The sequence below is a fragment of the Nyctereutes procyonoides genome, unplaced genomic scaffold (genome assembly GCF_905146905.1).
Source record: "Nyctereutes procyonoides isolate TBG_1078 unplaced genomic scaffold, NYPRO_anot_genome, whole genome shotgun sequence".
Taxonomy (NCBI): domain Eukaryota; kingdom Metazoa; phylum Chordata; class Mammalia; order Carnivora; family Canidae; genus Nyctereutes; species Nyctereutes procyonoides.
Window position 1 is genome coordinate 52,277,230 of NW_026575046.1, and position 25,533 is coordinate 52,302,762.

Sequence of the window (25,533 nt, forward strand, 5' to 3'; positions counted from 1 at the left end):
TTCGCCGCCACAGTCAGCTCCCCGGCGCCGCCGCCGCCTCCCCGGGCCGGGGGCTCCGTCCGCGGGGCCCGCGCCACTCGCCCCGAGCCAGGAGGACGAGCGCGAGGAGGATGCCTGGGCCCGTGAGTACCGCGGCGGCGGCGGCGGCGGGCGGGCCCGGAGGCGGGAGGAAGATGACCCGGGGCTGAGCCCCTCCCCGCGGGCCGCTCCGCGCTCAGGCCCCGGGTCGCCGCCCCGGACCCCCGCCCGGCCAGCCCCTCCCCCAGCCTGTCTGGAGGGAGGGAGGGAGGGAGGAAGAGAGGAAGAGAGCGGGAGGGCGCCAGTGAGCGACGGAGCCAAAGCCGGGCGCGAGCCGCCACCGGCTCGCTTGGAAACGGTTGCCACAGCAACGGGGTTGCGCTCCCCGGCAACGCTGCTGCGGGCGGCGACGCCCCCTCCCACTCCTCCCCCACCCCGAGCGGGGCCACAGCCTAGGGGCGCGGGGGGAAAGGGGGTGCGGGGACTCCCCCTTGAGCGGTGGGGGTAGCGTCGCCAGTCTGGGCGTGCCTGCCTCCACAGCTCGTCGAGGATGGGGGTGGGGGGCGAGCGGCCCCGTGGGCACGAGCTGGCTCCCACGTGGCTGCAGTCGTCGCAGCAGGGCTCCTGGGGTGGCTGCAAACGTGGGGGCGGCCCAGCCCCTGGGCCTGCCTTGGGAGGAGGAGGAGGCGGCTTGGAGGCTGGGTCCAGCGTCTGCGCCCCAACACCCCCCACCACTACCCCACTCCCCAGCGAAACGGCCTGACCCAAGTTGGGTGCCAGAGAGGCGATGTCCCTTACCGGGGGAGAAGAAAGAAGCTCACATCCCTGCTCCTCATGGTCAGGGCATGTGCCCGGCCGTGGCTAGGACCGGTTGTGGGTTTCTGCTCCGCGTTCCAAGCCCCCATTCTCCCGCGAGTGGTAGGAGCAGAGTGGGCAGGAGCAGAGGCAAGGACATTGCTGGCCCAGGGAAGCCAAATGGGAGCGCCCTGGCCCATTGTCTGGATCACAAGTGTCTCTTGTCTGAGCACAAAGCCCAGACTGTGCTGGGTGGCATGCAGATTGGCCGGCAGGCAGGCCAGCACCACATGGAGATGCTCTGTCCTCCAGGGGAGCTCCTCTGAGAGGAGAGTGGCCGCTGAATCAGAGGAGATGACCTCTGGCTCCTCTCCCAACCTCCCCCAGCCCGCAGCGGCAGGGTGCTGGGAGAGAAATGGTCCTCCTGCCAGCTCTCCCAGACCTGACTCAGCAGATGCCAACCTCCAATCGCAGACCTTAGACTCAACATCCAGCGACCACAACCACCCTTGGGTTTCTTTTCCCATCCAGCAGAGTGTCCTGGGCACCAGAGATGACCATAACCCCAGACATTTGAGGCCTTGACATAAGATGCCCTTAGATGAGTGCTGCCCTGAGTCAGTCCTGAGTCTCCCTCCTGCAGGCAGGGGTCCCTTTGGAATTATTCACAGGCTCCTTTCATTCTGTCCCTGCTCTGTGTGAGACCTCTGTTGAGTGTTCTGCGTCCATTGTCCCCTATTCCTTTCAGGATGTCTGTTGTCCCCTGTTCCTTTCAAGGATCTGCAAGGTAAGTTTATTATCCCCATTTTAGAGATGAAGACTCCCGAGGCTCAGGGAGGTAATGTTAATTTCCTCAAGGTCACACAACCAGTGAAGTGGTGGAGCTAGGTTTCCAGTGATCGCTTCTCTATTGGCACAGCTGCTCTCTGCCTGCCACACACCATTTCTTGTGACCACAGAGAATAACCACAGGGCCTTATAGAGGAGCATTCTTGACTTTCTTTCATATTCTTCCAGTGAGGAAATTCCCTATGTCTTGCAAGCCCTAGTACACCTTTCCCTCTTCCAGCAAAATCAGCTAGATTCTTGCTCACCCAGACGCTCTACAGGACTGTGATGCTGCTAGGCTGGGGCCATTTTCTTTCTCTGGGTGAACCTGAGCAGTGAGGGCTACCTCAGTTACCTGGGAAACCCCTAAGACCCTGGTTCTTGATTTTGGGGCTCTGTGGCCTGATCAGCTTGCAGCCTTGGCTGTGGTAGAATTCAGCAAAGATGAGTCCATGTAGTGCTGGCTGCTCTGGGTGCTTACTGTAGCTCAGGGAGTAGAAACCCAAATGCCTCTAGGGCCCTGCGAGCAATGGAACGAGTGAGGTAGGCCAGGAACTACTCAGCTACTGTCTATGTCGCCACATGAGAATGTGGACTTGGAATGAGCAGATAATTTTTTAAGATGAACAAGGAATTCAGACTTTTATGTAAAATCTCCTGGGTTTTAAATTTGGCGACTAATCAGAGTATTTTATTTTATTTTATTTTTAAAAGATTTTATTTATTTTTTCATGAGAGACACAGAAAGAGAGGCAGAGACACAGGCAGAGGGGGAAGCAGGCTCCATGCAGGGAGCCTGACACGGGACTCCATCCCAGGTCCCCAGAATCACACCCTGGGCTAAAGGTGGTGCTAAACCGCTGAGCCACCCGGGCTGCCCTAATCAGAGTATTTAAAAAAATTGACTGTGGGGCAACAAAACATGACCATGAACTGCGTCCAGCTTGAGAGTCACAAGGCCATGACCTCTGGTCCATGGTAAAGTGATGGCAGTTTTTGCTGGGCCACTCCCCTTGTAGTGTAGATGTAGTGCCATGGGCTGGTTTCCATATTTGAGCCTCTTGGGGCTGCAAAGTGCTGGCATTTGGTTTGTCACGTGTGGCTGTGTACACCAGTCTTGAAGTATTTTCACTTCATCAGTTTTGCTCCTCCCTTGGCAATGCTAGGCAGATCTCATCATCCTTGTTTTACAGGCAAAGAAACTTCACCTCGGGCATGGGAACTGCTGGGACAGGGGGCACACAGCCTGATCAAGGCAGAAGCAGGATTTGCACCCTGGGCTCTCCCCGCAGTGCTCTGTGTGTTACACCATGTTGCCTCTCAGAAGAGGGCATCCTCACCTCCCCCCCCAGCACCTGAGCTGTGGCCAACTCCCTAGGAAGGACAGAGAGGAGTTCAGTAGACACTGAGCCACATAGGGCCTCTCTGCCCACAAGCTCTCTGCAACCCGTCTCTGTTGTCCTGTTTGCAGTTTCTAAGCCCTGGGTTCCTGGCCCAGTGCCAAGGTTGGCTACAGAGGTGCTACCCGTAGGCAAGAGTGCCAAGCCAGTACTTTGGCTTAGCTGGAAATGAGGCTCTGGTCAGCTCTATGCCTGGTGGACTGTGGCAGCAGTCCTCTCTGGCCTCACTTCATCTGTCATGGTCTGGAAGGAGTATAAAATTGCTACCAGTGCCTGCCTGAAATGCCCTTCCTGCCAGGACAGTGGGCTTTGCAGTCACCTGGGCTTCACAACCTCCTGGCAATGTGGGCCTGAACCGGCCTCAGCTCCTAATCTGTAGAATGGGGTGGCAGCAGCCACCTTCTAGGTGTCCCTGAGATAATGACTGTGAAGAGACCAGCAGTGGGCCTGGTTTGTGCTGGGTATGCAGGTTAGTAGTAACTTCTCCCACCCCATACTTACTCTGTATACCACATTCTCCCTCCCTCTGCTATCCCCTGCTCTGAGTCCCTGTCCCTTCACTTGATCAGCAGCTCTGGCCTTGTATCCAGGGAACCTTATGACCCAGAGCCCCTGCTGTCTTGGATTCCCTCTGTCCACTTGAGAGCCCCTGACAAATGCCTCCATTTCCTCTTATTCACATGAATATATGGATCCTCATCTCATTTATAAACCACCCTGTGAGGGCCAACAGCTGGGTGATGGCTTCTCTCTTGGTGATGTTTTGGTGAATGGCTGACATTTCCCAGGAGTGAATGGGATGCAGACCCAGCTCTTGAGGTGTTCCCTGTCCTACAGCTAAAAGACCAAACAGGGAACTGGACATCTCCAGTCACCCTAAAGGATTTTGGAGCTGTTGCATGCCAGATGACAAGACAGATGCCACCTCTGGAATTGCACACAGGCAGCTACAGCACGCTGTCACATCCCTGGGCTTCTCATCGAGCCCTGGGGAGTGAGGTGTTCTGGAGTTGATGTGTCCAGCAAAGTGACAGGCCATGAAGCTGAGTAATAAATGTGGGGGCAAGAGCTTTGAGGCCGTGGTGTAGGCCCCTCTGGGAAAGAAAGTGGGACTCTCAGTAGCTGAGGATGGGAATACAGGCTGGTTACAGTGGGAAGAGCAGTGTGAGGTGAGGCTGAAGAGGCCTTGGCAGGAACTTCTCCCAGAAGCCATGATCTAGGTCAGTTCTCAAAGTGTGCTCTCTGGACCACAACATCAGTATCTGCTGGGTATTTGTTAGAAAAGCAAACACTCAGGTCCAACCCCAGACCTACTGAAGCAAACATTGGGAGCAGAGCCCAGCAGTCTGTTTGAACAAGCCCTCTCTGTGGCTCTGATGCTCATTCAAGTTTGAGAGGCACCTGTCTAAACTGTCATAAAGAGCAGGGCTGCCTCCTGAAGAGGTGGGGAGTTGCTAGAGGGCTCAGGCAGGAGAAGGCCTAGGGGGAATAGGCAATGTGGAAAGTGGGTAGGCTGGGCAGCACAGAGTATGGAAGGAGAGAGAGCAGTGGCGAGGGTGGTATAGGGGCCCAGGTGAGAGATGATGGTAGCTGGGCCAAGGGAGTGGCAGGGGGACCAAAGGAAGTGGACAAAGGTAAAAAGAACAGGATTTACCTTTTTTTAAAGATTTTATTTATTCATCCATTCATTCATGAGAGAGAGAGGCAGAGAGGCAGAGACATAGAGGTAGAAGCTGGCTTCATGTAAGGAGCCCGATGTGGGACTCGATCCTGGGACCGTGGGAGCAGGCCCTAAGCCAAAGGCACTCAACCGCTGAGCCACCCAGGCACCCCAGGATTTAGTTTTTTTAAAAGAAAAAGAGATTTTATTTATTTTAGAGTGTGTGAGCAGGGGGAGGGACAGAGGGAGAGAGGGAGTCTCAAGCAGAGCCCAGCGTGGGGCTCAATCTCATGACCCTGAGATCATAACCTGGAAATCAAGAATAGGATGCTTAACCGACTGAGCCACCCAGGTGCCCCATAAAAAGCACGGATTTAGTGGATGGAGTGATTGGTGTGCCCTTTACTGAGATAAAAGCTCCAGTAAATCTTTAGGGTCTAGGACTGGAGTCCTGGGACTGGAGTTCTTCCTGCAGAGTAGCAATGTGGTAGGTGCCCACAGCAGTGTACCAGGCCCCAGAATAAGAAATCTGTGTGACCTTGGGTATCATTTAATCCCTTAAAAAAAAGATTTATTTATTCATGAAAGACACAGAGAGGCAGAGACACAGGCAGAGAGCAAAGCAGGCTCTATGCAGGGAGCCCAATGTGGGACTCGATCCCAGGACTCCAGGATCACGCCCTGGATCTAAGGCAGGGCAGGTGCTAAACCACTGAGTCACCCAGGCGTCCCATCATTTAATCCTTTTGAGCCAAGTGCCCTCATCTGTCAAATGGGAGGAATGCTAACCTCCTTTGTAGGATGCCTGAGAATGATTTGTGATGGAGCACCTTAAGGACACACACATCTTTGCATCCCCAGCTCAGAAGCCACCATCTTAGCACTAAAGCTAAATCCTTTGCATGAACAGCTAGCTCAGTCGTCACCATGGTCATTGATGAGGAAGCTGGCATCATAGGAGTTAAGAAACTCACCCCCTGGGGTCTTGTTTTTGTCCCCCTGCTAAACTAGTGAGTGTGTGGCCTAAGAAAACCAAAGTAATACACTCACAAATTCAAATAAATCCATATGGAATCCTAAAAAATGTTCAGATAACCTGTAAGAAGGTAAGAAAACAGAATGAAGAAACAAATCATAAAATGGCAGACTTAAAGATGAGGCCATCTGGAGGCACCACCCCTAGCACACAATTGGAGTTGGACAAGTGCAGTATTTACTCTGGACAGTCTGGAGGGGTTGGGGAAGGGTATATAGCTGTGAGTAAGAAGCTGCAGGCAGAGTCTGCAGAGGGCTCCCCAGACACAGGCAAGAGCATGCACAGAATATACAGGAAACTTAAAGAAGCCTGGCCTGTTAGGAAGAGCTTCTGGAAAGGTCTGAATGTCTCTCTTGACATTTATGTATTGAGCACCTACTGTGGATTAGATGAGACGTACTGAGCAATTCCTGTGGGCTAGACAAAGTCAGGAAGAAGGCCTCAGGCAGGACCCACGTCCTCTGACCTGCCAGAGCACCACTGAGTGAAATAATAGCCCAGGAGGGAGTGTTTAGCATCAAACCCCTGCCCACTCAAATTGGTTATTGGTACCAGTGTGACATCAGAGAGCCTACCTTTCTCAGACCTGCAGCGGCCTAATGTGTACAATATGGCAATGGTTCTTGCCTCCTGGCTGAGGAGCCACATTAGCACCTAAAGGGTCTTGCATGTGGCCTGCACCCATTCACCTTAATGCCCAGTCAGCTGAGCTAGGCCACTCAGGGCAGAGAGTGTCCTTTATTCCTTGTTGACCTTGGAGCTGCCATTCCTGTTTCTCCATTCACCCTATAGCCTTTTCCTATTCTTGACCTGAGGGCTGGAGGCCAGGGTCTTGCTGGGAAGGAACAGGAAGGTGTGTTTTGGCTACAAGTTGGCCAGTTGACCAAGTGTCTCCGTTGCTGCCAAGTCCTCTTGTTCAAAGTGCTCACATGCACCAGGCTCTTCATTTACATCTCAGGGGCCACATAAGGGAAAATATTGTGACAGACTTTGGATATAGACTCAGGCTAAAACCTAGTTCTTCCCTTTATTAGCTGTGTGACGTGGGGCAAGTCATTTCTCTGTCTGAGCTTGTCTCCTAATTTATCAAATGGGCCTGAGCAGGTGGTATTATATAGCACACGAGATTCTGAATGGAAAGTGCCTAGAACAAGGCCTGACATGCAGTAGACAGTTCTTGGCAGGTATTTCTATCTCTCTCTCTCTCTCTCTTTTTTTTAAGATTTTATTTATTTGTTCATGAAAGACACAGAAGAGAGAGAGAGGCAGAGACACAGGCAGAGGGGGAAGCAGGCTCTATGCAGGGAGCCTGATGTGGGACTTGATCCCGGGACTCCAGGATCACGCCCTGGGGCGAAGGCAGGTGCTAAACCACTGAGCCACCCAGGGATTCCTGGTATTTCTATTTCTAATTCAGCTAAACTCCATCACCTCCAACCTCAGAAGTACCTTTTCTGATCTGGAGCTGTTCCTGCTGTGCAGGCCAAGGGGCCCCCTAGTTAGTGCCAGCCTTCTCAGAGCATTCCTGAAAATTCCTGTGGGCTCAGGAAAAGGAGAACAACAGATTTAATTAACTCCCAGTGACTGGCAGCATCGTGTTTTTATCTGGCTGCGTCACCATGGCAGCCTCATGGCAGGGTTGTGGAGGGGGCGGGTGGAGCTATTGTTCTTACCATTGTCTGTTCTGGAACACAGGCCCAGGAGAAAGGGACTGGCACAGGGACCAAGTGGCACATGGCACAAGGCAGCCACAGAATCAGACAGGAGCCATCTGGGGAGAAGTGTGGGGTGGCCCCTGGCCTGGCTTCCCCCCAGCTTGCTGCCAGAACAGTCTGAGACAGCTTGATGTGGAGCCTAGGGCCCAGGCCCACATTGCCCCCAGACCTAATGTTGTGCACTGGACTTGCTGAGGAAGTGTGTGTGTGTGTGTGTGGGGGGGGGTGTCCATGAGGCTGGTGGTAGAGGCCCACAAGATAGCTCAAGTAGCAGCACTTCCACCCCTGGCCAGGGTTTTGTGGCCAGGCTTGGGTTCAAATTAAAGCACTGCCATCTGCCATTTACACAGCTAACTGCTCCCTGCCTCATCTGTAAAATAGGAATAACAGCAGTTACCCCAAAGGGTTGTATGCGAAAGACCTGGGTAGTTAGGACATTCATGAAGGGCACACTTCTGTTCGAGGGGGTGGCGAACAGTCGCCTGCCACTCCTCACTCCGCAGTCAGGCAGGGTTCCCTCCTACATATATTTTAGGATACAAGGTTCCCTTCTAAACCCTGGCTGTGGTGAGGAGGAGGCAGAACTAGACGTGCCCATCTGCCCATCTGGAGTGATGAAAGACCAGGTGATACAGTAGCAGACGAGCTCCTTTTCCTACCTTTTGCAAAAACGGAAAGGGATTGAGGAGAAGCAGTAAGGCACACAGGACCTAGAGCAGTAGGGCCAAGTGGGGCTGCCAGTTGGTCGGAGGCTGGGGAACCCGAGGCTGAGCTGGGATCTGATGGGCGCAGGGGCCCAGAGGAAAGGAGAAGACGGAACGGCCCACGCCCCGCGGGCGGTGCGGTGCAGACGGGGGCTGCCGTGCTACTGGTACCAGCCTGAAGCGCCGCCTGAGCCCCTTCTCCCAGAGCGATGACGGCCGCGAGGCCGCAGTGCGCGCCTGGATGTTCCTCGCTTCGGGCGGCCGGGGGGAAGCGCGGGTACGGGCCTAGAGGGCCTAGAGCGTCGGGGGCTGCCTGGCGGCGGCGCACGCACTGGGCTGAAGCCGGGCGTCGGTGGGCTGCTAGTAGGGCTGTAGGAGGTGGCCACCTTTTCCCCGTCGCACAGCAACCGCCCCGGGACGCTCTCCAGCGCCCAGGGGTTAACCACCCGCCTCTGGAACCCCTTCCGAACTGGGGTACCCTCTGGGGTGTTGAACCTCTGGTGCTGAGGCTGAGGCTGAGGCTGGCTTTCGCGCGCCCCCTGCTGGCCGGCCCGGAGTCCCCTCGGCCCAGCGGCGGCGGCGGCCGGGGCTCAGATCCGGGAAAACCCTACCGGGGAACCCTCGGGGTGTGACGTCATCCTCGGTGACGTCACCGCCCCGGGGAGTGCGGGGGTTCCCGCAGAGGAGGCTTCCCCGGAACTGCGCAGGGCGCGGGCGCGGGCGCGGGCAGGGGAGTCGCCCGGGGCTGGAGCGCGCCTTCACCGCGCCCCGCGTCTGCCCTGCAGGTCCCGCGCGGCCCGGGGTGAGGCCCGCCCCGCGCCCGCCGGCGCCATGGGAAGGAGCGGGCGCCGCTGCTGCTGCCCCCCGCCGGCGCGCGCACGACGTGAGCCCCGCCGCGGGCAGCCCCCGGCCGCAGGTCCCCGAGCGACACTGGCGGCGCCCGGGAGCGTGGCGCGGGCCCGCAGCCGAGTAGAGGAGCCGAGTGTCTAGTGAAGCAACCGAGGACCCGCCGCCGCCATGGTGATGTCCCAGGGCACCTACACGTTCCTCACGTGCTTCGCCGGGTTCTGGCTCATCTGGGGTCTCATCGTCCTACTCTGCTGCTTCTGCAGCTTCCTGCGCCGCCGCCTCAAACGGCGCCAGGAGGAGCGACTACGTGAGCAGAACCTGCGCGCCCTCGAGCTGGAGCCGCTGGAGCTCGAGGGCAGCCTGGCCGGGAGCCCCCCGGGCCTGGCGCCGCCGCCCCCGCCTCAGCGCGGCCGCCTCGAGGCGCCGGCGCACGCGCATCAGCACGTGCACGTCCACCCGCTGCTGCACCACGGGCCGGCGCAGCCGCACGCGCACCCGCACCCGCACGCGCACCCGCATCCGCACCACGCGCTCCCGCACCCGCCCCCGGTGCACCTCCCGGTGCCGCCGCGGCCCTGGAGCTACCCGCGCCAAGGTGAGTGCGGGCCTCCGCGGGGGCAGCGTGGGCCCCAGGGTGGGCGGGAGCGCTGCTGGCCGGGAGGCTTCCAGGGGACGGGGCGGGGGGGGGGGGGGCGGGTGTGCTTGGCCGCTGGCCGAGGCCTCCGCGGGAGGCCGGGGACGGGTGGCCTCACGCCTCGCACCGCTCCCCACCCTGCAGCGGAATCGGACATGTCCAAGCCCCCGTGCTACGAAGAGGCGGTGCTGATGGCCGAGCCGCCGCCGCCCTACAGTGAGGTGCTCACGGACACGCGCGGCCTCTACCGCAAGATCGTCACTCCCTTCCTGAGCCGCCGCGACAGCGCGGAGAAGCAAGAGCAGCCGCCGCCCAGCTACAAGCCACTTTTCCTGGACCGGGGCTACACGTCGGCGCTGCACCTGCCCAGCGCTCCGCGGCCCGCGCCACCCTGCCCTGCGCTCTGTCTGCAAGCCGACCGTGGCCGCCGGGTCTTCCCAAGCTGGACCGACTCGGAGCTCAGCAGCCGCGAGCCGCTGGAGCATGGAGCTTGGCGCCTGCCGGTCTCCATCCCCTTGTTCGGGAGGACTACAGCCGTATAGAGGGGCGCCCTCTTGCGCCCCACCCGCGGACTCATGGCCTGACTGCGGGGCTTTTTAAATGCTTCCCTTGGACGGGGGGTGGGGGGGTGGGGAGGGAGGGATTTCTTACCCCGTTTGTTACATTTTGAGGATAATAAAGGTGTGTGATCTGGTTTGGTACAAGAGGAGGGGCACCCACTGCTTGCGCCCAAGGCTCTGGTAGCCAGGTGTGCCTGGGCCTTGGCGGGACAGAACCTGAGTGCGCCTTGTGGCTGCAAACTGGCCTGAGGGTGCGGAACTAAGCGTCATAGGCTGCTTCCCCTGGGAGCCCCAGCCCTTCCCTGCCCGTGAGATCACAGGGAGGGCACCCCCTGTGACCTTGGAGGTGGGAAGAGTTGGGAATTGGGGGTCACAGGGCAGGCGGCACACCCCAGATCTGCCCCTGGAGGCCCGGAGCAGCAGGCCCAAAGGGATCTGGATTTCTTTATTAACAGACATCAGCACGACCCGTTACAGAAGTTTGTGCTTTCCAAAAAACAGTTACTGAACGTGAAAAAGGAACCCAAGCAAAGAGGGAGGAGTTGGGGAGGGGCCATCCAAGCCCCGGGCCCCACTGATAGCCCTGACCTGATCCGCGCCTAGGGCCTCCAGCTTGGGACCTGCCCAGCAGGAGGGGGGCAGGAAAGGGCCTGGAAGCTGAGGGGCCCCATCTGGGCCTACTTCCTTTGGGCCAGGCGGGGAGGGGTCAAGGGAAGGGTGGGGAGGGGGTCCCAGGGAGCCAGAGCCCACGAGCCATTTATTGCCATGTTTTAAAATTCGTGCAAAATATCTGAAGCCCTGGACAGAGAATACAAAGTGATATTTTTCCAAGAAACATAAAACTAGGAAAAGAGGTGGGACATTTTCCCACCCAGAGCTCCCCCGACACCAGGCCCCAAGTAGGGTGAGGCCTCCACCCCGGCCAGCTGAGTGAGCAGGGAGGGCTAAGAGCTACAATCTGGACCGGGAGGGGAAGGGGTAGAATTTGCAACAGCGTCTCAACTACCAACGGGAGGAAAACCAGTCAACTGTACAAGTCTCCTATCAACTTTAAAAAAAAGAGAAAAGCTGTAAAAGTTGGGCCCTGTGGGTAGGGAAGCGGCCAAGTCCTGGGTCAGGGCCGGAATCCGGAATGGATGCCAGGCGGAGCTGCTGCGAGTGCAGGCGCGGCGGGCCGTCTGGCCAGAGGCCGACACAGGTGGGCGGCCTTGGCAAGGGCAGCCTGAGGGCAGGCACCACCGCTAATCACCGCCCTCGAAGCCCTCCTCCTCTTCTGGTACTGGGTCTGCATCCCAGCAGGTGATGTCGATTTCTGTGATGTCGGGAAGGGAGGGGAGTTAAGGAGATGGCCCAGCAAGCCCATGGCTGTGTCCCCCAGCCCCTGGGAGCTGTGGCTGTGTGTGTATGCAAACACACTTGAACCCAGCACCCCAGCATCACCCATCCCAGTACTACCTGGAGGTTTGTTGTAGAACATAGGAGGCGGGGCCTTTGCGCACAGCTCTTCCGATTGGGCGAACTCCTCCTCCTGTGATTGGCTGAAGTACCCCTCACTGGCCTGCAGGAGGAAAGCTCCAGGTCACTGGGCCCCACCAAGGAGGATTAGGGCTGACCTACAGGCCTGAACTCCGTTTCCCCAGCAACCAGTGATTCCATCAGTGGTTTCCAGGGAAACATGTCTGCTTTGAGCAAAAAAGCAGAGCTGGCCCAAGGAGGGAGAAGGGAACGGAGCTTCCCTCCAATCATGTGGGTCACAGAGGAAGGAGGAAGGGGGTGCCTCTGCTAGAACCCGGACCACCACCCCTCCCACCAGACTGTCCCTGCCCCACCTGAGTCCCCTCCTTCTGGGTGGTCTCGCCATTGGTCAGCAGGTGGGGCTCTGGTTCTGGCTCCAGCTCTGGCTCCTGATCCAGCTCCTCTAGAGCCGAGGGCAGAGTTGGGACCTGGGAGGCAGCTAGGGGCTCCCCTTCTGTTTCCTCCTCTGGATCACAGAAGGTAGCTGGTGGCTCAGGCAGCTCATCAAAATTGAGAAGGTTGGCACAGCCTTTGCCTGCCAGTGTCAGTGGCTCCGCAGCCACCTCGTCTAGCAGGGGTACCTCTGCCAGAGTGACCTCAGCACCCGAGGGCTCAGCCTGGGGTGTGGAGGCCTCTTCCCCATTGCCAGGCCATAGGTCGATGAGGCTGGCAGCGGCAGGGGTGATGGTGTTGGCAACAGCGGTGTCAGCAGTGGCAGTGTCGGTTTCATTGGCATCAGCTGCCGGGGTGTCAGTTGTGGCAGAGTTGGCCATGGCAGGCTCCAGAGGGACAACCAGGACAGCCTGCTCTGGAGATGCCATGAACATCAAGTCCTCCGTGGGGCTGCTTTGCCCTGGGGGAGGTTCCGGTGCCTGTGGAGGCTCCTCCATGGGGCCAGCCCAGGCCTGAGGGGTTGCTGCTCTTGCCTCTTTGCTGGTCTCTTCACTATCCAGGCCGGGCCCAGGCTCCTGGGTCTCTGTCATAGCACCAACGAAGGAAAGACATGTGGTCAGCTCCCTCAGGAAAGGATGCAGGCCTGGGGCAGCCACCTTACTCTATTTGCCCACCCACTGGGGAGTCAGTAGCTTCAGGATAGAAGGTTTCCACTAAGAGTTCTGTGCAGAGCACCTTCCAGCATAGCCCCTGGGCCCTGCTGCCCCTTTATCTCCTAGTGTTCAGGCAGACACAGTCAGGTTTAGAGATGACAGGTCTGACAGCAACACCAAGGCTCCTCCCTGCCATCACCACTGCCAGGGCAGTACAATCTGGGTGACAGCTGGCTTAGATCCCTGAGGAATTGTTAGCATGGCCACGTGGAGTTCCCAGCCCAGGGACTGGTGGGGGACCTGGTGCAGCTCAGGTATAGCCCCTCACTCACCTTGAGGGAGCGGTCGTGGCAGTGGTGGAGGCTGCGAGGATGTGACCTCGTCCAGAGCCCGCTCAATCTGTTCAGCAACAGGGGTGGAAGCCATGCTGGAGTCAGACGGGCTCCGGGTAGGGATGGGCGTAGGTGCCATCCTCCGGTGGCTGTCCAAGTGGCTGCCTGTGGAATAAACCCCCAGGCTGGTCAATGAGGGCCAGGTACCAGGATTGTCCACCTTGGGGTCTGGCCAGCACCTCCTGTGTGGAGTCTGGGTGGGGGCTGGAAGCCCCCCAGGCCCCTTGGGGGCCAGACCACAGCTCCAGATCCTATAAGCCAGGCACCTTGGGGCCAGAGCCCCTTCAGGGCCAGGGGAAAGAGGCAGGTAGTACCTGCTCTTGGGACAAATACCAGAGATCAGCAGTCAGGCTGGGAGAGTGAGGGTGGGCGCACTGCTGGGAAGCGGGGCCCTCCTTACCCCCCACCACTGTGGCCTGGGGCTGCTACCTACATGGGAGGGAGGAAGAGAGGTTTGGGGTGCGGTGACAGGTGATATAGGGAAAGGGAGTCCGTGGAGGGGAGGAGGAGGAAGAGGAGGAGGAGGAAGGCCCACTGTCCGATGCCTTTATGAAAGGGCAGTACGGACGACCTGCCGAGAGAGACAGACAGAGAGAGACAGAGGACAAGAGAGGGTCAGTCTCCCCCACCCCTGCCCTGAGGCCTCACCCACCCCAAAGGCTGGCCCTAGAAGTCCAAAGTACCCTCAGCTAGGGCGCACAATCAGCCAAGCTAGGCCACAGCCTCAAGCCACCAGAGGACTCCCACCAGCACCAGGCACGCACAGCAATGAGCCTGCCACACCAAGCCAGCCTCAGCATCACGCGACAGCGTGCCCCATCCCTGGAGCCCCAGCCCAGGGCCAAGCACGCAGCCAGGGCAAACACTCAGGCCAGCGGACACAGCGGAAGGGTGCTTCGTGGAGGGAGGTAGAAGCGACATGGGGAGAGTCTCAACAGCAAGCACTGGGTGCAGGTTCCAGGCGGCTCAAACTCAGGGTCAGGCTAAGAGCCTGCCCCACATGCATCCACATCCCTCAGCAAGACCTCGTTCAAGCCGAGCGGGGCCACTCCCTGCAGCCAGTGGGGGTACCTCAGCCCAAGGTGGGGCTGCCCAGATGACCTCCAGTACTCCCCCATCGCTCAGCCAAGGCCACCCCTAACCCCAGCCTGAGCCCCTCTCAGCTCTGCCACCTGGGAGCCGGCAGGTGAGAGCACACGTGAGGAATGGCCTTGCCTTTTCCAAGGGCTCCTTGGGCAAGGCTTCCCTTCCAAGAAAGAGTCACAGAGAGGCTCAGGCCCCAAACCTGAGGAGTAGGATTCAGGTGGGGTTGGGACCTAGGACTACCTGGCCGGTGGTTGAAGGGTGAGGGGGCATCGCAGCTGCCTGCTGAGGCCGATGCAACTCGTTCCTGCTGCTTGAAGAATTCCCGCGGGTTGTCAGGCCGCTGGGCAATAATGGCTGCTGCCTCCTAGGGGCATGGAGAAAGGGTCAGTGTGGCCCGGCTGAGGCGAGCCCTGCCCACCTCACTTGCCCTCTCCCCAGCTCTCACCTCTACCTCTGATTCTGACTTCTTCATCTGGGTTTCTTCCTCCTCGTCCCGCTGGTCACCCTGGAAACCAAAGGGACAGGGTCCTGGGTACCGCACTCCCCCTGAGCTCTTGGCCTTCTTACAGGCCCCAGATTTTCTCCACAACCTGGAAGGAAGGGGCCTGGAGGTGGCATCTCTGCTCCCTTCACTACCCAGTCTCCTCTCCACCTGCAAGGCCCTGGCCACCTCATCTCTGGCTCAGATGGGCCCCTGGGTACCCAGCTCAGCTCCTCCTACTCCTGCATCCCCAGATCCAGGGCCACTCATGAGTGCTCCCTGCTTTGTAGCTTAAGTGTTCTTGGATCTCCTACCCCAGTACCTAGCCAGCCACATGCCTATCATTGCTGCCTTGATCTTCGCATCATGACTGAGAGCTTCCTATTAGTCACCTGCCTCCTTGCTTTTCTCTCATACAAGGATCTTTCCAAAATCCAAATCAGACCATGAATTATCCCTTGGCGGGTTTCTCATGAGTATAGTGAGTACTAGTTGACTAAGGCCCACAGAAGGATTTTGTGTTGTGTCTCCAGTTTCTCTTAAAATGCCAGAAGCCCTGGCAACAATGGACATGCCCCAAAGCAACTACTGGCCAGAGCAGCACTGCAGGAGCCCTCAACCCAGGCACATGCTAGTGCTATCCCGTTTGCTGCAGTCCCCACCACAAGTGCACTCCCTAGTGCACTTTACCAGCCAGCTGCACTACAGTTTAGAGGCTGCGACCCCAGGAATATAGACAGGAGTTCCTTGCGTGTCCCCTGTTCCCCTTCCCCTTGTCTGATCTAGTCCATCACCTCTCTAACACTCACACACCCTTTAAGATGTAACCACAAAGTCCTCAACACGATGCAGAGTTCCTGGAATGTGCGCATCATCTCCCCCTCCATGCCTCTGCATGGAAGATCAATCTCTTGCCCCAAGTGCCCATCTCCCAGCCCAGGTCCAACTCTTCCCACTTCCATCCTCAGCCTGGACACTGCCTCCTAGAGAAGTGGTCCCTCGCCCATTCAGGTCATTTTGGAGTCTCCATGAGGTATTCTAGGCACACACCACAGATTACACAGTATCATAACTTCCTTCTTCTGGGCTCACTGCCCCTATCCTCTGTGGGTGACACAGAACGAGAAGTGAGATCCAGCACAAGGTTCTGCTGGCATGTGTTTGCTCAACTGAACTCACTACATCAAAGCTTTTTAATTGGTGCTGATCCTGCTGCCACTGTGGCTGATGGGGCAGGAGGGACTGAGTGCAGAGGGGAGGAGAGGCTGCAGGTAAGGTGGGGGACTTACAGGGCTTCTCTGCTTTGTTCATGTAATCTAAACTCAAACTTTGCTCTCAGGATACATTAAGAGAATGGCCCATCAAAGCATCCCCCTCAAGAGGGTTGTCATTCCAACCACAACTCTGCGTTCTTCCAGAATGAAGTCTCAAGTCCTCCTCTGACCTAGCTCTCTTTCCAATCCAATTTCCCTCGCTCTTCAGCTGACTGGGCTCCAGCCAGGCTCCTTGCCTTCCCATAAATTACATCCCACCAGCCTTTGCTGGTGTTCAGCACCACCTAGCGTGACCTCACTAGATGCCTTTGCCTCATTCAAAAAAAGGACTAGAGGCAAGCTCACCACAAAAGCTTTAACTACCAATGACGTGCAAAAAAGATTGAAACAAATTACGGGTACTGGGTAGGAAAAGCGAGATCAACACACTAATCACATGGTCAGAAGCACTGCTGTGCCTGAGTGTTTTCAGATACGTGGGGGCTCCCTGACCGCTCAGGCAGAAAGGGAACCTAGGCAAGGAACGCAATTCTTAACAGAGATGGGAAAGCAGAACAACAGCTTAAACAAAGAGACAGCATGTTATGGTTCTAAATTCCAAAGTTCTCAGATGAGACCTTCTTTAGAGGGCCTGAAGTGGTAGGGTCACCACACTGACCTGCTTGAATATCCCCTGTCACTACCCCATGAGCCACACCTGAAGGGCCGGGTATAAGACTTTGCCTGAAACGTTGACAACTGGTGTAGATGAGTGATCACTTCAGGGGGATGCACTATTACTGTTCTTTCTACCTTTGTGTGTCTGTATGTGAAATTCTCTATAAAACAAGCTTTTTCAAAACGACCTTGCTCTGAATGGATAAACAAAACGCGGTGTATACGTACAAAGGAATGTTATTAGCCTTAAAAAGGAAGACCTTCTGACACATGGATGAACCTTGAAGACACCGCACTAGGTGAAATAACCTAGTCACAAAAGGACAAATATTACGATTCCATTCAAATGAGGTACTTAAGAGTAGTCAAATTCACGGAAAGTAGAAAGGCAGTTGCCAGGGACCTGGGGGAGAAGAGAATGGGGAGTTAATGTTTAATGCGGACAGAGTTTCAATATGGAAAGATGAAAAAAAATTGGAGATAAACAGTGATGATAGTTGTACAATGTGAATATGTTGGGAATCTTAATGCCACTAAACTGTATACTTAAAAATGGTTAAGATGGCACATTTTGTGGACATTCTGGCACAATTCAAAATAAACTGATTCATCAATTACTTTTTTAAAAAGTTTTGCCCATCTTGTTCTCCACTGTTTCTAACACCTGGTACCCGGCAGGTGGCAAAGGTGTGCTGAATGAACAACTGCAGCTGGAGCTCACTAACCACACATCTCCACCCCCAGGGCTGATGTGACTGCAATGAACTCTGACAGCCACTTCATACCACAGTGGGCATGGCTGTCGGGTCTCCTCCCTCCCAGCCTCCTGCGGGGGTGACCCTCCTGGAGCTCATCTGGGTCCTCATGGCAAAACTGGCCATCACTAATTCACATGAGTACTGCCCACCTCCCACTCAGAACTCTACCATGCTCCACTCTAAATGACCTTGGCTATTTCTGAAATACAAAATTCAATTCAAAGCATGAAGACTCAACCCCAGGATGCTTCTGTGGGCCACTTCCAGTGTGTAGAGGTAAGAGAGCACCCCTAGAACTATATACACTTGTGCACAGACGCTCAGAACACTGGCCCAAACTCCTTCGTGTGGCTCTGCAGCACAACTGTGGTGGGGACCAGGTTTCCAGCCCCTCCAAAGTGCAGGAAGTGCATCTAACCCATCCCAAGCTTCACTGGGAGGAGGGGCTGGGGGGGAGGGGCAGGTCGGTGAGGGACTGGGTCAAGATAGATTTTCTCTTTCAGTCTACAAAATAAACTTCTCCAAGGAAGTCTCTTTCCACAGCCCAGGAACACAGACCCACATGATTGGGTGGCAGGCCTGACACTCTGTGACACTCCCATGCCCATGCAGAGGTACTCCGAACACCCAGAACAGTCGTCAAGCCACTGATAACCAGCTCCTCCCAGGCCCACCCCCCTCGACAGAGGTCCAGTAACACAGGGACTATTCTCACTTCCCCTAACCAGGAGACTGGGAGCCCCAAACAAAAACTTACAAAGATAGACTGTTCCTTCAATCGTCGCTTGGCCTCCTCAGCTTCTAAAGTCTGCTGTTTCCTCCTGGAATGATAAGCCGGCATGCATACCTCACGGTGGGTCCACATGGTGGGTCCACATGCAGCCTGGAGCAAGTGGCCTAGTGTGGGGGCAGGGCCAACCTGTGCTCCTCGATCTGCTGTTCCCGTTCTCGGTAGCGCCGTTCCCGCTCCTCCTGCTCCTGACGTTCCTGCTCCATCCGTTCTTGCTCAAACCGGAGTCTCTCATCCAGGGCCTTCTTCCGCTCCTCCTCCTTCCTCAGCTCTTCCTCCTTCTGCAACCCCCCACACCAAGGCAGTGCAGGCCCTGAGCTGGGGCCCACCCCTGCCCCTCCAGCCCCTCCCCAACGCAAGATTGGGGAGGTTCTGTTTCTGGGAAGTTCAGCCCAAAATGGCTCCCTCTTTCAGCTGGGGTAGCACACGAGATGGGACACACTGCTTAAGCGGGGGACTTTGGGACAGAGGCCAGAGCTATATGCCATGGGACAGGACCAGGGAGGGACAGCTCAGCCTGAAAGCTGGGGCCAGGGTCCACACCTTGGCCTGCTCCCAGAACTGCTCACGGTTAATCCGCTTCATTTCGACAGCTGCATCAGTTTTCTGATAGGTGGTGCCCTGCAGAGTCAAACAGGTTGGCATGAGCGGGGACAAGGAGGGGGTTGGGGGGGCTCCCTCCTGAGCATTCTGGGAGCTCCCATTCACAAAGGGTGAAGCCCTGGCCAGGCCAGCCTGTCCCAGGCACACTGACCACCGGCTCAGTGTTCTCATCCTCACGCAGCCGCAGGCGATGCAGCACGGGGCTGGAGAGCCGTGCCAGCCCGTTGGAGAGCCGCTGCCCGATGGCACCCGCATCTATGTCTTCCACGCTGCTGGCATTCACAATCACATCAACACCCTGAAGCGAGAAGGTGTGTTGGGACAGCCTGGCTCCTTCCCATGACTGCCCCCAGCATAGAGACCCTGCCCCCACCCTACCACCCTGTCCCAGGTCTGGCCCCACCCCTACCTGGAAGAACTCAGCCACCTTAGCCACGTGGCTAGCACAAGCACATTTTCGGGCATCAGGTACATCTTCACCAACCTGCAAAGTACCCAACAGAGAGGGAGTCAGGAAAGGACAAGAGGGGACAGCAGCCTGAGGCCCTGGGCTCTCTTCCCAGGGGGCTAGCGGTGCTCTCTCCCAACAGTGTCAGTAGATGACCTGGGGAGGAGGGTCACTGTTCTGGGGCCTTTACTCCCTTCCCCAGCCCATAGCTGCATACCCAGTTGATGAGCACGTATTTTGGCAGAGCAGCCTGGGAATCCTTGACGCTGCAGAAGCCGTACATCACCTTCTGGTTCTCAAAGTGGCCAGAGAGCTCCTGCAAACCCCCATCTGGGGGAAATCGAAGAGTTATCAAGCAAGACTCTTCATCTCCTGAACCCTTACCCTGCAAAAGGGCTGGAACCCAAAGGGCAGACTCCTCTTATGGGCTCTACAGGCTCACCCAGAGATCTGGAGGTCCCACAGTTCTGTGCTGGTGTGAGAAAGAGTCAACAGGCAGGGGCAAGCTTTGTCTCTGAATCTCCCAGGGCCTGACTTAGGACTCGGGAAGTGTTTGTTTTTCACACATCCCATGTCTCACTCTTCGCACATCATTACCTCTCACAGTGCTAGAGCCCAGTTAGGTAAAATAAAACCCACTGGCTCTGGAGAAAGTAGATGTGACATGGGCCATCCTTGCCAGGCCCCCTCCTTCCTAGCTGTGTGGCTTTGGGCAAGTCACTGTCCCTCTCTGAGGCTCAGTCTTCTCATAATCAAAGAGCAAATAAGGCTCCTCCTTCCCTGCCCTGGGGATCTGAGGGATGGCTGGAGGAAGGACACAGGCAGACAAGTGTGGGTCGGCTGGCTGCAGGCAGGGAGATGGCCTGGAGCCAGGTGGGTGGGGAAGAAAACCAGAGGAGGGGGCGGAGAGGAAGGCAACGGAATGGCTGGAATTCTTACCTCCTGATGCTGCAAGTTTGAGGTCATCTGAGCCATCCTCATATGTGTACAGAGCCCTGGGGAGAGGGAGGGGTGCCTCAGAGTACTGTCAGGGCCCAGGCTGCCAATTTTGGGTGGGGATGGCTCTGGGGAGGAGGAGGGACTCTGAGGAGGCAGGACAGGGATAGGGGTTCTGGTCCAGCCCTGCCATGTCATCATGACAGCAGGGCTAGGCACCAATTCTGGCTGGAGCCTGGGCAGGGGGAGGGGGCATAGTGAGGGGGCAGCCTGGGACTTGGTAGAGGGAGGCCCAGGGCAGGTGGTCAGTAGGCAAGGGGGCAGAAATCACTGCCTGGTCCCTGGCTTTGTGGAAGCCCATGTGTCCCGTTCTCAGAGCTCAGGCCCTGGCAGCCTACAAGCGGGTGTGAGATGGAAACTCCAAGGCGACGGTTCCTTGGTTACCGTTCCCTGGCTACCACAATCCTCAGCCTCCATTGGCCAGCGCTGGGAACCTACCTGGCATGTTCTTCAGTACCCACCACCCCTCCCCCATGGCAAGGGAGGGGGAGGAGAGAGAACCTGGTGCTCTCTTCGCTGGGCATCCCTCAGTAACCATGGCAACCTGGCAACTGGCACATGACTGAGCCCACCCTAGCCACATTCTCCTGAACACAAAAGACCCCAGGGACATGCCCTTGGCCTCAATCTCTGCCTCTCAGAAATGGGGATGGGGATGAGTTTACCGTGGTCACTCTTGTCACTCTTGCCCAGACTCAGACCCCTGGTGGGCATGTTCTCCTAGCCTTCTAGCCTTGCCTCTAGGCCTGGGCCAGAGCTGAGGCCCTGGCCCCCAGGGAATGCTAGCCTTTCCTTCTGCCTTAGCTTCAACAGAAAGCCAACCCTAACAGCCTTCCTCCTTCTTCCTCCTCCCTAGCTTTCTCTGCCCTGGCTTTTTCTCCCTAGAGGTAGTGGCCCAGCCTCCATTTCACAGAAGGGAAGACAGAGACATCTCCTCCTGAGAACCCAGTGGGGCAAGGGAGAAGGCAGCTCAGGGGGTCTTAAGCCCATGCTTTCCTTTCCCTATTTCCAGGGCAGGTGGAGGAGGCAGCGAGGGTGGGGGTGGGGGGTGGGCTAGAAGACAGGGAGGCAGGGTAATGGAGAAGAGAAAGGGCGAGAGAAACAGGGAGTGAGGAGGAAGAAAGAGAAGAGAAAGGAAGTGAAGAGATGAAGAGAAAATGAGGAAGGGAGGGAGGGAGAGAAGGGGGAGGAAGGGAGAGCGGAAGAGGAAGGAGGGAGGGGGGATGGAGAAGGAGGAGGGGAGAGGGAGGAGGGAAGGAGGAAGAAGGGAGGGGAGAGGGAGGAGGAAAAGAAGGAGGCCCTGGCCCAGTCTCATGAAGTCAGCACAAGTCACCACCAGTGCCACAGGGCCCCCTAGACCTCTCCCTCCGGAAAGGGACACAGGTGGGCTGTGGGGCTGGGAGCTCCCGGTCCAACTGTTCCCTGGGCCCCAACCCTGGCAGCTGCTTCTCAGAACAGCTGTCCCACCACCTGTCTGGCTACCCTAACCCACCACTGGGAACAAAGGGCCCTCAGAGAAACAGGGGTCTGCCCCTCTCCATTCCACAGACCAGGAACAGAGGCAGAACTTAAGAACCCTGGTGGCCAGACACTGCTCTAGATATCACACCTCTGTGGGACAACTTGCCAGCCTCTCCCAGGGCCCAGGAATGCCTGCCCTGCCAAAGACCCCTTCCATTCTCAACCCTTGCCTACCCACCTCTGGCCATCTTCTCCTGCTACAGCCACAGCCCTTGCCTGGCAGAAACCATACCTAAGCATTCAGCAGCCCTTCAACCCTGAGCTCTGCCCCCACCTGCCCTTCCAGCCAGACCTCCGTTTCCATACCAAACACTTGGGATGCACTGGATGGCCTCTGGATCCCAAACTCAATTCTAGATATTTCCCACCCGGGAGCCTCTGCACATTCATTTCCCTCCACAGGAGGGAACCTATTTATCCATCCCATGGGCCAGCCCTGACTGAAATCCTTCAGGGACCCAATGCCAGCTTCCAAGGAAGCCCTGTCCTAAGTTCCACCTCCTTAGAGCACTTACCATACCCCATAAGGGATGGCAAGAAGCCTCTAAGCCTATCCTAGATCTCATTAGACCTGTACTTCTCAAACACATCAGAGATAGCCAGGCCTGAAAGGGTGGAAGCTGTTGAAACCACAGGTATCAGGATGGGGTCCCAGGGATCTACATGTCTCTTCAGCTTCAACCCCTGGAAACAGACAACGCCTCTAACTGTAAGCTGTGTGAAATGGAGACATCCAATTCAATCAACATGCATCACTCACTGGGTCCCGGGTCCAGCACAGGGCAAGAACCAGTAGGTATCTGTGATATTGACACAAACTCTGAGAAGCCACCAAGGCCAGAGACACTGGACTAGGGTGAGGTGGGCCTGGGATGTAGCCACTCCAGGGAGATCCCAAGTTAGGTTGAGGTGGGGACCAAAGGCAGATGGAGGAACCCTCAGTCCAATTCCACTCTCAGGATGCTGGAGCTGGAAGGTGCCTTGGGGGTCCCAGATATGGTGGAGTCCCATCCCCTCCTTCTCTTTTCAAGAGGACCAGAGAGGAGCAGACACTTGTGTGTAGTCAACACAGTGAGTAGTGTCCTATCCAGGGCAACAGTCTGTTTCAAAGGCTCTGCCACATAGGAGCAAGATCCCCCTCAGAGGTAAGTGAAGGCAGTACCATGCCTCTTGACCAAGACAGCAATTGTACCCAAGATACGCTCCTCTGGCCTCTGAGTGCAGGGTCTGCCCCTAAGTCCTGAGACTCCACTATACTCCTGGTTCTGTACTGGGACTGGGGGCACTCATGCCCTACTCTGCAGGATGTGATCTTCACACCCTCTTTACAAAACGCTATCTAGGCCCTCGGGAGTTGGCAAATGTCTGTATGTACGAGGGTGCATGTGTACATGTGTGTCCCACACACAACCCAGATGGGGGTGACGCATGCCAATGATGAATAACTTGCTTTGGCCACATGGATGCTGCTGGGTGGTGGGAGCCCAGGCCTCTGCTAAACAGAATGTGGTCCAGCAGTGGTTGTGTACCCCTGTGCTGGGCTGCCAGAACCTTGCTTTTGGGAGGTTAGAGGGAAACGGGGTGGTAGTATATAGTAACCAGGAGACCAGAGGACAAGTAGGGTGTTCTAAGGCGGGCTGTGCCTCTGCAGGCAAGGCCCATATCCTAAGCCTAGTTCCTCCACCAGGCCAAGCGGGCCACTTGCCCTGAACTCCTCCCATGATCTCAGCCCCCATGGGGCAGGGCTGGGACAATGGGTGGGCCTCCTGCCGGCTCAGCCTGTGCTGGCCTCTCCTGTGACTGACCTGCAGGACTTGAGAGCTTTCTCCCTCGTCCATCCCTCCAGGCCTGGCTGCCCGCCAGTGCTGCAGTACCATGGCATGGACGCCTGGCCATCTTGCCCCTCCTCCAGCCCCCGGGTCAGTGTCCCTACCTAACTGCCCTCCTAGGATGAGGGTGAGGCCAGCCCACGTGAGGGCCCTCAGACCTATCCTCACTCTGTGCCTCAGTTTCCTTCCTGCTAGGAAAAGACCAGGCCTAGAGAACAGAATGGGCACCTGTCCCAGGAGAGAGTATTTTGGAGGAAGGGGATTCCTGAATGGGGCAGTGTGGGACCCCTTTGCTTTCCTGCCACCCAGGGGTCTCCAGCCAGAGAGAGCAGGTGGTCCATCCCGTCTCAAGCTCAGGGCAAGACAACAGCCAGGAAAGGGAGAGAAGGTAGCTCAGCTTATCTGCCACGAGGAAGCTGACCACTGAGCCTGAGGCTTCTGGGCTCAATGGATGTACTCACTCTCTCCTTCCTGTTTGGGCGCTCCCTCCACACTTGTGTGCCTGGGAGCCTCCTCTCAGGGACCCCAGCTGGCCACCTGGCCAGGCAGATCAGTCCCCGCGGCAGCTCCCGGCCCCACTGCCTAGTCCCCGCAGTCCCCTCCGGATCGGGGAGAGGAGGTCTCAGCTCGGCCTTCTCCGCGACCCCTGAGGGGAACAGGAGTCGCTCGGCCGCGGCTAGGTGGCGAGGAACACCGCTCCCTCGCACCCCGGCTCCGAGAGGCCCCCGGTGGGCGGGGCGCCCCGGCCCCGGCCCCGGCCCGCCCCGCCCCTCCCCCGCCCCAGCTCTCCTTTGTGCTGCGGCCGGGCCGGGCCGGGCCAGGCGGGCTGCGCTGGCTCCGCTGGCTGGTTCCCCGCCTCGTCCCCGCCCGGCCCGCTCCCGCCCGAAGGTGGCGAAGGTGCCCTTGGCCGCCCCGTGCACACCTGTCCCCGGGGCTCGGGGCGGCAGGGCGAGGGCGGGGGATGGGCTCCCGCAGGGCGAGCGCCCCCGGGCCCCGCATCTGGACCCCGCGCCTCCCCGGAGCGTCCGGCCACCGCTGCGGCGCGAGGCCGGGGCCGCCTGCGGGCGCCCGGGGCCGGCAGTGCCCGCCCGGCCCGGCCCCTCCCCCGGCGCGCGCCGAGGCAGCCCCTCCCGAGCCCCCCGGGCCGCTGCACCATTGCGGGGCCCCCTCCCTTCCCGGCTGCGGGGCGGCGGAGCCGGGCGGAAACAAAGGCGGCGGCGGCGGCGGCGGGGACAAAGGGGCCGCGGGCGGGGGCGGGGCGGGGGCTCACCAGTCGGCCGCGCTCTCCTCCCGGATCACCTCCTCGTACGCCGCCAGCAGCTCCAGGCGGTGGCCGCTGAAGCTGACGCCGGCCATGCTGCTGGCCGGACTGAGGCCGAGCGGACGGACGCGCGGACGGACGGACGGACGGCCAGAGGAGGAGGCAAGGAAAGAGGGAGCCGCCGCCGCCGCCGCGAAGCCTCTGCAGCGCCGCGAGCCCAGCGAGCCGCGGCCGGGGGAGGGGAGCGGCCGGCGGGGGGCGGGGGGCGCAGGCTCCGCCCGGCTCGCTCCCTGCGCGCGCCCGGTCCTAGCGCCGCCCGGCGGGCCCAGGGGGAGGCCGCCCCCCTTCCCGGCCTGCCCCGGGCGCCCCCCGCCCCGCGCCCCGCGCCCGCCCGCGGCTCTGCCCTCCCGCACCCGGGCCGCGTCTCGCCGGCGTCCCAAGCCCTCGCGCACGGTGTCCACAGCGTGGGCGCTCACCCTTTCCCCAGCCCCATACCCAGCAGCGGCACCACCTCGCGGGGTTCCCGTCTGCGGCCACCACCCAGGCCCGGCTTCCCCCCTCTCCTTTCCAGCTCCTAGTCCCAGGCCCAAATCCACTTAGCTCCGGTTGGCACAGCTCTACCCCGTGCTTAATTTCTCTCCGTCCCAGCCTTAGCCCCATCCCCCTGCCATCCCAAA

General features: G+C 58.2%; 2 protein-coding genes across 8 annotated transcripts; one reads left to right on the plus strand and one right to left on the minus strand.

The window, feature by feature from the left end:
• Nucleotides 1-10,247, plus strand: PRR7 (proline rich 7, synaptic). 2 transcript variants are annotated; one of them, XM_055325921.1, is made up of 3 exons: nt 1-122; nt 1,562-9,600; nt 9,784-10,247. In XM_055325921.1, the coding sequence occupies exons 2-3, from the start codon at nt 9,174-9,176 to the stop codon at nt 10,179-10,181; spliced, it is 825 nt and encodes a 274-aa protein (XP_055181896.1). In that variant the 5' UTR covers nt 1-122; nt 1,562-9,173; the 3' UTR covers nt 10,182-10,247. The 2 variants fall into 2 exon arrangements, with proteins under 2 accessions (XP_055181896.1, XP_055181895.1); XM_055325920.1 differs by having other exon boundaries at nt 8,942-9,600.
• A 704-nt stretch (nt 10,248-10,951) lies between these two features.
• Nucleotides 10,952-25,098, minus strand: DBN1 (drebrin 1). Of its 6 annotated transcripts, XM_055325694.1 has the most exons (16): nt 23,581-24,025; nt 20,798-20,807; nt 20,189-20,244; nt 19,467-19,579; nt 19,211-19,285; nt 18,953-19,099; nt 18,742-18,819; nt 18,328-18,479; nt 18,166-18,229; nt 14,684-14,743; nt 14,479-14,602; nt 13,586-13,723; nt 13,093-13,257; nt 12,029-12,690; nt 11,655-11,757; nt 10,952-11,511 (listed from the first exon to the last, which is right to left on the minus strand). In XM_055325694.1, exons 1-16 carry the CDS (start codon nt 23,660-23,662, stop codon nt 11,441-11,443), a joined length of 2,100 nt encoding a protein of 699 aa, XP_055181669.1. In that variant the 5' UTR covers nt 23,663-24,025; the 3' UTR covers nt 10,952-11,440. The 6 variants fall into 6 exon arrangements, with proteins under 6 accessions (XP_055181669.1, XP_055181666.1, XP_055181665.1 ...); XM_055325691.1 differs by lacking the exons at nt 20,798-20,807; nt 23,581-24,025 and adding an exon at nt 24,866-25,098 and having other exon boundaries at nt 14,690-14,743; XM_055325690.1 differs by lacking the exons at nt 20,798-20,807; nt 23,581-24,025 and adding an exon at nt 24,866-25,097.
• Nucleotides 25,099-25,533: the final 435 nt, after the last annotated feature.

Coding starts and splice junctions, on each gene's coding strand:
- PRR7 (XM_055325921.1), top strand. CDS start 9,174: ATGGTGATGTCCCAGGGCACCTACACGTTCCTCACGTGCTTCGCCGGG. Junction 9,601..9,783: donor CTGGAGCTACCCGCGCCAAG/GTGAGTGCGGGC, acceptor CCCACCCTGCAG/CGGAATCGGACATGTCCAAG.
- DBN1 (XM_055325694.1), bottom strand. CDS start 23,662: ATGGCCAGGCGTCCATGCCATGGTACTGCAGCACTGGCGGGCAGCCAG. Junction 18,230..18,327: donor CAGCAGATCGAGGAGCACAG/GTTGGCCCTGCC, acceptor TTATCATTCCAG/GAGGAAACAGCAGACTTTAG. Junction 12,691..13,092: donor GCCACGACCGCTCCCTCAAG/GTGAGTGAGGGG, acceptor GTGCTATGACAG/AGACCCAGGAGCCTGGGCCC.